The sequence below is a fragment of the Erpetoichthys calabaricus genome, chromosome 1 (assembly GCF_900747795.2).
Source record: "Erpetoichthys calabaricus chromosome 1, fErpCal1.3, whole genome shotgun sequence".
NCBI lineage: Eukaryota > Metazoa > Chordata > Cladistia > Polypteriformes > Polypteridae > Erpetoichthys > Erpetoichthys calabaricus.
In genome coordinates, this window is record NC_041394.2 from 240,698,578 (window position 1) to 240,710,201 (window position 11,624).

General features: G+C 37.1%; 1 protein-coding gene across 1 annotated transcript in view; it reads left to right on the forward strand.

The window, feature by feature from the left end:
• The window catches only part of tspan12 (tetraspanin 12), a 92,239-nt gene extending 81,980 nt beyond the window's left edge, over positions 1-10,259 (forward strand). The window contains exon 7 of the mRNA XM_028813146.2: positions 8,054-10,259. Coding sequence (XP_028668979.1) covers positions 8,054-8,362 — 309 coding nt within the window. The 3' untranslated portion in view covers positions 8,363-10,259. The remainder of the gene's footprint in view (positions 1-8,053) is intronic.
• Positions 10,260-11,624: the final 1,365 nt, after the last annotated feature.

Consider the following 11,624-nt stretch of genomic DNA (forward strand, 5'->3'; position numbering starts at 1 on the left):
ATGTTTGCCTGATGGTGCTGGAATAGATTTAGGCTTTCTTGACCTCAAATTAGACTACTTTAAAAATGATTGTTGGGTGGATGGATGGATGGATGCATCAGATGCTTGGGGTGGTTTTCACAAATGAGAAGATAAGTTGTTAAACTGAGTAGCTTTATAATCAGAGGTGCTTTCAAAAAGCAGGATTGTCTTAAGGCCACATCATATTTCACAACTGTTTCAGTCGTTGACTTCTTTTGCATGATCTTAGTGAGCTGGGCATAGTTGTGGCATGATCCCATAAACAGAAGTTATGTAGTATGATGTACCCAGTGACTCTTGTCCAACAAGCCTGTGACTAGTGCCAACCACATTAAAAAGGAAGCACAATGCTTATAATGTAGTGATGAGGAATAAGGAACATGGGTATTTTGGAACTTGCAAATAGGAAGCATCTGTTCTGACTAGAAACTGATTAATTTGACATCGTCTTTAGCTAAACCAGTTGTCATCCAGGTGATACACCTTAGCATGTAAAGGTAAAACTATTCATACCCAAATCACTTTCTCTCCAGAGAAGTGGAACCACATGAAAGTGATATTTAATGATAGATGATATTTTACATGAAAGGTGTGAAGCAGCACAAGTGACTGAATTTTCAGGGTCATTAAAGTGTCAGTAATTCTTCAGTGTTAAGTAAGAATTTTGAAATCTGTTCCACTTTACATGTGTTAAAGACCGCATGAATAATTAGGGTGTCCAGTTTGCTCCAGAAGAATACGGTAATTGTGCCTACAAAGAGCCTTTTTATTTTCAGCTGGAAAAAGATTCATTTTATAGATGGCTGATTGTGACAACGTGCACAATTCATTTTGGCATTAAACAACTGTTTGTTTTGTTGCATTTAAACATGGAATACTAGAGTCATCAAGCAGCTTTAGACAGTGGAAGAAACTGGGAAGCCCAGGCGGAAATATACATTCTTGTGGCTTGTAGCTAATCCTACTCTGCTAGAAGACAGGAATCAGCTGTGAATTGCATACAGTAACGGTTCACTTACCAAAGGCTAATGTAGGACCAACAGTTAACATTACATCTTTGTGTTTAGACTGAGGAAGGAAAGCCCTGAAGAAAAAACAGTAAGCAAAGGAAAAACAGTCCCACAGAAGGTCAGTTTCACTTGGAATGGAAAAGGGTGCTACCCATTCACTTAAATGTTGATTTATTTATTTTAACTCATGTTATATTCAGTAACACATCTTTTCCATAGATACAAATTTGAAAATTGAATTTGATTGGCAAGCTGCCATTTTATAGAGACAAACCTTCATTGAGCAATGTTTCTGGTGCTAGTCACCTCAGTGTTATCACAGTAAAACAATCAAAGGAAGCTACAGTTCCATGTTTCTTTAACACCACTGTGATCTTGTCAGCTGGAAATAGTAGCAGCCTCTTGTGACAGCTAAGCAAACTGCTACCACTTTTATTTGTTGTCTTGGATGCTGTCCCAGCTGCTAGTAAAAAATGTAGAATACCAGTTTGCCAGAGACTTTTCTAAAATAATAATTACATTTACTGGCCATCGGCTTACCTCCTACAAACATTTTTACTTTTAAAGATTTAAAGTATACAAAGGAGTTATTTTTGGTATCAGAATAACAAGTACATTAACCTGTTTGCCTTTAATATGAATTCACCGAAGATCAAATAATCAACATGTGATGGGTGCAAAAATAATATTAATTGATAAAAAAAATATGTATTTCATTAAATGTAAACTTGCTGAAGAGCTGTACTATAAACAATAAATTTGCTGGCACAGTTGCCACCATTGACTGAGTAAACTTTGAGAAAAGGTTATTATTTTTGCTGTAACTATAGAACTATAAATTTATTTATATTTGCTTGCATTGATTTGATGATTAAAAATATCAAGTGAAGGCAATCATTAAACATGAAATGGAAGAGACAAAAAATGTTAAACTTAAAATAAGCTTGCCAGATGTAATAATTTGGTTACTTTTAAACATAGTTGTTAGCATATGTGAGCCATGATTAAATTCCAGTTCAGTGGCCATGTAAAGGCTAATTAAACAATCTAATGCTACACAGATCATTAGCATTCGATTCAGTGAAAGTTTTTCGGCTTATGGGAAACATTAAGGGCTCCCCTTCTAAAGCTGCAAAATATAAAACTGAAAGCTAAAAGCATATACATGCTAGTTCCTCAGAAAAAAAGTTTCTTAGATGCAATACTTGCCTATAGATAGTAATGGCAACAATTTAAAGTGTCCATTTGTATAGATAGATAGATAGATAGATAGATAGATAGATAGATAGATAGATAGATAGATAGATAGATAGATAGATAGATAGATAGATAGATAGATAGATAGATAGATAGATAGATAGATAGATAGATAACACTGGTCTGCAATAAAATATTTTTTATTTGCTACTGAGAACTTCAGACCAGCTCTTTATTAAGTTTTTTACATTGATTTCATACATGAAATCAGAATTAAGCTAGCACGTCAGATTTTTGAGATACAGTACACATCATTGCTGTTTTGACACTTTTAAATATCAATATAAAATTTCAACACATTATCTGGAATTTGATCTATATCCCACCAAAATTGTTTTGATGTATTTATTCTGAAAACAAACCAGAAGATGATACCAGAGATACTTTAAAACAGATTTATGTCAATTTAAATCAATATAAAAGTGAGGTCAGCATGCTCAAAAGGTTTTGAGGCAATTGCTCTTGCACCTGTACTGCACTGTCTCCTTGCAAGAACCAACAGTAGTCATGCACGGAGTAAATTTTCCCTGATATCAGTTTTCCATCACCTTTATATCTTGATGAAATCTTTCCCCGTGCTCATTGCTGACATTGCTTAGATTTGGTTGAAAAAAGTCGAGATGAGAATATAAAAAATGCGTCTTCAGTGACATTCTGGCTCCCATAAGCTAATATACGTTCAGCATATTCTCCACAAGCTCAGCATAATTCTCTGCTCTGTGACTGTCAAGTAAATCCTGGACAACCTGCACGAATGAGGTTGCTTATTCAGTTGGCTTCAGTTTCCTTTTGAACTCATCATCAAGCATCAGTTCATGGACTTCAGGACCAACAAAAACACCTTCCTTAATTTTGGCTTCACTTTTCTTGAGACCAAACTTATTTCTTAAATGCTGAAATGCATCACTTTTACTGTCTAGTCAACCTAGTTGTCTAAGACCTGGAACATTATAACTAAAAAATGGGACGTGCGGGATGAAAATACTCTTCAGATTTGGAGTCAGCAAGTGAAATTTGTTAAAGTACAGGTGAAAGACTCCCAGTAGCAAAATGCTTGTTGACCACTGTAATCAAAAAGAGAAATTGTATTATTATAGCAGTCAGATAACATACAGTACCTGTACATACATTCTTCAGTCAGTAAAATTTAATTGTAACAATGTAGCCAATCCCAGCAGCATGGGGCACAAGGCAGTTCTCTAGAGTCCTGGAGAGGATATCAGTCCAACACTGAAAGTTCAAATCAGACAAATTACATAAAATATTTTCATAATCTACTTAATTAGCATATTAAATCTACTAAAATAGCAGGTAAATATTCTAAAGGAAAGGGAGATTAAATATTCTGAGGAAATGGGTCCTTAGCTTGCCACTTTAATGAAGAAGTGCTCTGGCATGCTTTTATTACCTTTCTTTCAGATTACTGCACATCAATTCAATCCCAACTGGTTGAAAACACAACTGTTCTCCTGTAATACATTTAGTTCAGTCACCCTATAATTCTTTTATTATGCTCCAAGTAGCAGGCAAGGGGAAGCTGGGAAGGCAGTTTTAGAGTTAAAGACATCTTTAATTGACTTCATTGCTGAACACAGGAGGCATGGCGAGCTAATAAAATCAGAGTAATCTGAAGTTGTTATGCTGCCATTAATTGCAAAGCAGGAAAGATGGAAGTAGAAAACTGGCTGACAGAAGCCCATTGGAATTGGGAAGAAGGCAACATACTATCTGCTGAAGAGCTGTCAATGAATTTTAAACAATGTGGCCCTATATACTGTAGAGGCCACATGTTAGAAATGAGTGGTCAAAGTGATCAGACAGATAGATTGATTGGTCCCCAAGGACAAATTTACTAGCTTCAGCATCAACATATAACCCATAGTCATTGGGCAAAAAAATAAAAAAATACTATATGTACAGCATGTATCCGATGTGTCCTTAAAGAAGTACTGATATTATGCCAGTGTGTACACTGTAACTTGCTAATGTGGAGATGAATATGATGGAAAAAGGACTTTCAGATGGATCCCCAGGTATTTATATGGCTGCGTATAGTTCAAAAATGAATTAATGGGCAGATACTACTTTGCTGTATTTATGTTAATGAATGTTAGTGAGTTGCTTCATTTCATACTTTCTCCTCATGATGATGGGAGGCAGGGTCCTTGGCATACCTGGAGTGCCTATTAACATGCTTGATTGCTTAGTCTGTATTGTGTTTTTGTTTCTTTTTAGAAAACTGTTTACTTGTGATTATGCATAATTTTCAGAAAATGCTCCTGCTATAAATTAGGATTGCAATACAGCCAGAAATGCTAAAAGCTCTCAGTAGTGTTGTGGTGTCTTCCTTAACATGTCTCTTCTATATTATGTATAAAACATTTGATGGTGTATCAGTATTTGAAGGACTAGGGTGATGATTACCATTTCTGAAAATGGAGGACAAGTGGGAGTGTCCCAGGTACTTGGAGATCACACTCATAATCCTCCCTTGAAGAGCAGTCAAATATAAGATTTAACAGAAAAAAATAGGATTCCACCTCAACTGTGGATCAGTGAAAAAGCTATAGCTACAGTCCATCCAGAAAGTATTCACAGCGCATCACTTTTTCCACCTTTTGTTATGTTACAGCCTTATTCCAAAATGGATTAAATTCATTTTTTTCCTCAGAATTCTGCACACAACACCCCATAATGACAACGTGAAAAAAGTTTACTTGAGGTTTTTGCAAATTTATTAAAAATAAAAAAAACTGAGAAATCACATGTACATAAGTATTCATAGCCTTTGCTCAATACTTTGTCGATGCCCCTTTGGCAGCAATTACAGCCTCAAGTCTTGTTGAATATGATGCCACAAGCTTGGCACACCTATCCTTGGCCAGTTTCGCCCATTCCTCTTTGCAGCACCTCTCAAGCTCCATCAGGTTGGATGGGAAGCGTCGGTGCACGGCCATTTTAAGATCTCTCCAGAGATGTTCAATCGGATTCAAGTCTGGGCTCTGGCTGGGCCACTCAAGGACATTAACAGAGTTGTCCTGAAGCCACTCCTTTGATATCTTGGCTGTGTGCTTAGGGTCGTTACCCTGCTGAAAGATGAACCGTCACCCCAGTCTGAGGTCAAGAGCGCTCTGGAGCAGGTTTTCATCCAGCATGTCTCTGTACATTGCTACAGTCATCTTTCCCTTTATCATGACTAGTCTCCCAGTTCCTGCCACTGAAAAACATCCCCACAGCATGATGCTGCCACCACCATGCTTCACTGTAGGGATGGTGCCAGGTTTCCTCCAAACGTGACGCCTGGCATTCACACCAAAGAGTTCAATCTTTGTCTCATCAGACCAGAGAATTTTCTTTCTCATGGTCTGAGAGTCCTTCAGGTGCCTTTTGGCAAACTCCAGGCGGGCTGCCATGTGCCTTTTACTAAGGAGTGGCTTCCGTCTGGCCACTCTACCATACAGGCCTGATTGGTGGATTGCTGCAGAGATGGTTGTCCTTCTGGAAGGTTCTCCTCTCTCCACAGAGGACCTCTGGAGCTCTGACAGAGTGACCATCGGGTTCTTGGTCACCTCCCTGACTAAGGCCCTTTTCCCCCGATCGCTCAGTTTAGATAGCCAGCTCTAGGAAGAGTCCTGGTGGTTTTGAACTTCTTCCACTTACGGATGATGGAGGCCACTGTGCTCATTGGGACCTTTCAATCCTGTCTCGGAGGTCTACAGGCAATTCCTTTGACTTCATACTTGGTTTGTGCTCTGACATGAACTGTCTATATAAGGTCCCACAGTTGACAGTTCATGGCAGAGCACAAACCAAGCATGAAGTCGAAGGAATTGTCTGTAGACCTCAAAGACAGGATTGTCTCGAGGCACAAATCTGGGGAAGGTTACAGAAAAATTTCTGCTGCTTTGAAGGTCCCAATGAGCACAGTGGCCTCCATTATCCATAAGTGGAAGAAGTTCGAAACCACCAGGACTCTTCCTAGAGCTGGCCGGCCATCTAAACTGAGCGATCGGGGGAGAAGGGCCTTAGTCAGGGAGGTGACCAAGAACCCGATGGTCATTCTGTCAGAGCTCCAGAGGTCCTCTGTGGAGAGAGGAGAACCTTCCAGAAGGACAACCATCTCTGCAGCAATCCACCAATCAGGCCTGCATGGTAGAGTGGCCAGATGGAAGCCACTCCTTAGTAAAAGGTACATGGCAGCCCGCCTGGAGTTTGCCAAAAGGCACCTGAAGGACTCAACAGACCATGAGAAAGAAAATTCTCTGGTCTGATGAGACAAAGATTGAACTCTTTGGTGTGAATGCCAGGCGTTACGTTTGGAGGAAACCAGGCACCATCCCTACAGTGAAGCATGGTCGTGGCAGCATCATGCTGTGGGGATGTTTTTCAGTGGCAGGAACTGGGAGACTAGTCATGATAAAGGGAAAGATGACTGTAGCAATGTACAGAGACATCCTGGATGAAAACCTGCTCCAAAGCGCTCTTGACCTCAGACTGGGGCGACGGTTCATCTTTCAGCAGGACAACGACCCTAAGCACACAGCCAATATATCAAAGAAGTGGCTTCAGGACAACTCTGTGAATGTTCTTGAGTGGCCCAGCCAGAGCCCAGAGTTGAATCTGATTGAACATCTCTGGAGAGATCTTAAAATGGCTGCGCACCGACGCTTCCCATCCAACCTGATGGAGCTTGAGAAGTACTGCAAAGAGGAATGGGCAAAACTGGCCAAGGATAGGTGTGCCAAGCTTATGGCATCATATTCAAAAAGACTTGAGGCTGTAATTGCTGCCAAAGGTGCATCGACAAAGTATTGAGCAAAGGCTGTGAATACTTGTGTACATGTGATTTCTCAGTGTTTTTATTTTTAATAAATTTGCAAAAACTCTCAAGTAAACTTTTTTCATGTTGTCATTATGGGGTGTTGTGTGCAGAATTCTGAGGAAAAAAATGAATTCAATCCATTTTGGAATAAGGCTGTAACATAACAAAATGTGGAAAAAGTGATGTGCTGTGAATACTTTCCGGATGCACTGTAAATATTATAATAAAAGAGAAAAAAAGTTGTGTGCGCAAATAAAAAAAAAGTTCAATAATATAAATTCCTGTGCAGCATTAAAATTGAGATATGGCTAGCTGACAAAAAAGTGAAAAATAAAACTTCTGTTAATAGCATTTCTTGAGAAAATAAATTCTTGGGGATCCACAATTCATTTATAGAGGCAAAGTCATAATTTTACTGACCTAGACCAACTGACCACTGACAACACTCTGCCTTGGATGGCAATCTCATTTGCTCCCACTATTTCCTGGACAGGGACAGCAGTTTGACAAAATACTGGCATCTGAGAGTAGAAGAGGGTTGATAATAGTTCATAACAAATTGTCAAGTGTTTATTTTATAGATTACCTGCCACGTAAAGACTGTTTGAAGAAAAGGAAAATATGCAAGCCTTGGGATATCATTGTTTTTATCGTCATGCATTTAAGACAATCTTAAGACAATTTTATAAGACAATCTTGATAGTTGGGTTTAAGCTATTTTTTTCAATCAAACTTGTTTCATGTTGTCTGTAATATATAGAGAATTACAGTAAAAAACAATTGGGTAAGGTTTCTGTGCACACCTAGTGCTCAGTTTGTATGTCCTTTGTGGTAGATCCCACTGCCCAATAGTAATGTTATAGCTTTTGCTATAAAACATTTTATTCTGAGTGTTCATCTATACATGTGATAAAGAGTGGATCTTTTATTCTTACTTTCACAGGGATGTGGGCCTAAAATGTTCAGCTTCATAAGAGGAACAAAGCAAGTCCAAGTCCTGCGTTTCCTGGGCATCTCGATAGGTGTCTCTCAAATCCTTGCTATGATTCTCACGGTGACTTTGCTTTGGGCTCTTTATTATGATAGAAGAGCTCAACAAATGGAGCAGATTATGCCATTCAGTAGTGATGCTTCTCAACACCTGCCCTGCCATTCAACAGAACTGCTTAAACCCAGCCTATCAAGAACCTTTGAACACGGGATGGCTCCTAACAACTTCAGCACCCAGTTTGAAATGCAGCAGCTTTCATAATGCAAAAACAACTAACGTTGTGTATTTTACATTTGCAAAAATGCAAGGTTATCCGTGAAGGTTAGTAAACCTGATGACATTTCTGCTCTCGGAGTTATGTTTTAATATTGCAACCATCTGGTGATGCAAGTTCTGTTCTGGTAATTGCACCCTTATTTAAAAACAAATGAAGAAACACTAATTAGAAACAACAAAATGATTAATTTTTATGCTTGTACCCATACATAATGATTATCATATGTCCTTTTTGTAAATAATCCTAGGTGTCTAATAGCTTTTTTAACCTTTTAAAGTTCTAGTATTTATTTAAGCTGTGGTTTTAAGTTTTAAAAATGTGTGTATAGTTATCATATTGCATAATTATTTTGCGGTTATAACAGGCAGCACATTGATGTGAGTGCTACTGTATCCATCTGACATTTCTTGGACTGCATTGCCAGCTAGACTCTCTGCTATGAAGACTTTGCATGTTCTCTCTTTGTTCTGATGGATTTTTTCCATCTGTCTAAATCATGCTGGTTAGGGGATGTTGAGTGTGAATGTGTGGGTCCTGAATTTGAGTAGCATCCAGTTCCAGGTGATCTCCTGCCTTATCAAGTCTTTTTTCAATTAGCGATTAAACGCAGCTTAAAGAAAACAAAAGAATATACATCATGGCAATAACTGTGTTAGGTTTGGCTGCTTCTGTAATTAAAATATCAATTGTGTTACTAGTATTGGTGATTGTTAGAACTAGCCAGAGCCTGGTTATTTATTTGGCCAATTACTTTAAATATAAAGTGATATTTCACACAAAACAAGGACAATCACCCGGTATCTCTTTTTTCAAACTGAAGCAGCATATGTATGTACATTCACAACAACAGGCTGGCATTTTCATTCTGATGTGTTCCTACCTCATGCCCTTTGTTCTTGAGATGAGCTCCAGCTTTCTGTGGATACAAACAGGATTTAAGAGGATCACAAAGTGAATGAAGGAGATGCTGACAATCACTGTATACAGTTCTGTTTGTATCTCATTTTAGTGAGCTAGGTTTGGTCACAAGGTTCTGGCACCTCATAAAATTACATTGTTCTTTATTTCCTGTATGAGATTTGCATAAATCATCAATTAAAAAAACACTGTTTTGCTGGAACATTAATTTAATATTAATTTTAATTTTACATAATGGAAAATGAAAGGAAGCACTTGAAACATTTCTTTGTATCATGTGGTGTTCCTGTGCCATATTTCTTTTCCAATAAATATCTTACAAATGCAAGGACTAATGCTACCTTAGTAAACAATCACAACAGGAAAGCAAGAGAAAAATTATTTAAATATCTTTATTTTGTATTTATTTTTTGAATGTACTGTAAGTTTCATTTAAAATATATTTTATTGTTTTGAGGGGTATTTTGGTATGAGAAATTCATGTTGTGTACTTTTGATTGTATTTTCTAATAAGGATTGTTTTAAACATTGTATAATTATAATGTTAAAAAATTTAATGATTACATTTAAGGCAATTAAATATTGTGAAAATCATCAAAGATATATTTTTCTTTATGCATATTGGTATCAAGGGACAGAATTGTTTTTAATTTTTTTTATGTCTTAGCTACTTTTAATGTAATGAAAATTATACCAGCATATAAGGGTTCATGTTTTAAATGCAAGATCAAAACATTTGCATCCCATAATTTGTTCTCCTCTTCTCAGGGTGCAGTGAACTCAGTACTGAGTCACAAATGAAAAACAAATGTCTTAGGTGTAAATAAGCTGAATGAGAATGTTTGTTGCGTTCTTACTTTGACAGTACCTTATTTTATCAAAGTAAATATTTAATCATCATGTGACATAATCTTGACTATTAAATACTTTTTAAAAATGTAAATAAATATAATTTGCTAATTATCTGATATGGTATTTTTAGGCCCATTTTTAAAATGGTTCCTAGTAATGTGTCAATACTCAAGGTGTCAAATATCAGAGGAAGGAGATTGTAAGCATCTATCTATCTATCTATCTATCTATCTATCTATCTATCTATCTATCTATCTATCTATCTATCTATCTATCTATCTATCTATCTATCTATCTATCTATCTATCTATCTTCAATACGATACATAAATAATTGAGATGTTATAAATTATATAACACTTTTTTACTAATTGATACATTTATTAAATTGTTGTTCCCAACCCACTTATTCCAATTCAGAGCTGCTGTAGCTTTAACATATTCGAACAATAGATGAAGCAACCTAGGCAGGGTATCAGTCCATTATAGAGCACACTCATTCATACCTAAGTAGTCACCACACAGTCTAACCTCTTTATTTGTGATATGTCGACAATAATCAGAAATTGTGTAGAAAACAAGTATGCAAAGCTAGAATGTGACTCCAGAAACTCTTGATCTATGAGATGGCAGTGATTAACACTGCACCTATATAATGCATATCTAAATGATTTATCCATTTAGAATTTTGTAAGTTTCTTAGTCAGTAAATATTTTACAGTATATGCATACACATCTGATAGTAAACCTCACAGACAAAGCATAAAGCAATTTTATCCATATTTCCGAGTGTCTAGTCTTTTTTTTATCATCATCTAACCTTAAAAGAGGCTTGGGGTCACCTAGGTGCTTCATGACAAATGAGACAAACACTGTTTGGTCTCTTGGTTAGTGGTATTGTCCTTGTTGCTGCTCTCCAGTGAAGTCCCTCTTTGCCCATCATCTTTATGACTGTTGAATCAGGAATACTAAACTTTCCTGAAGAATAATCTTGTAATCTTGCAATTTTGTCATGCTGGCCTCACCTGGGAAGATTCTGTACTATGTGTGGGGACCTAATTGAGGTCTTCAAAATCCTCAAAGTCATTAATAAAGTAAATCTAGCAAATTCTTTCAGTTTCAGGGTGAATCACATACTCAAGGACACCAGTGGAAATTAAGGGGATGTGCATTTAAAACTGAAGGCAGGAAGCACATCTTTATGCAAAGAGTTGTGGAACTCTGGAACAAACTACAGAGACATGCAGTTGAAGCAGAAACCCTGACAACCTTTAAGACGACTTTGGAAAAGATGTTGGGACAGTTTAACCGTTAGCTAAATAAACAAGCTTGAATGTTCTCCTCTCAATTGTCAGATTTCTTATGTTCCATTCCAGATGTTTTGTATTTGTAGATTGTCACTCTTCATCAGTGAAAAGAGCGATGTTTTACATGAAACTTTCTATTTCCTCAACTTGTTTTCATATTGCACACTTCA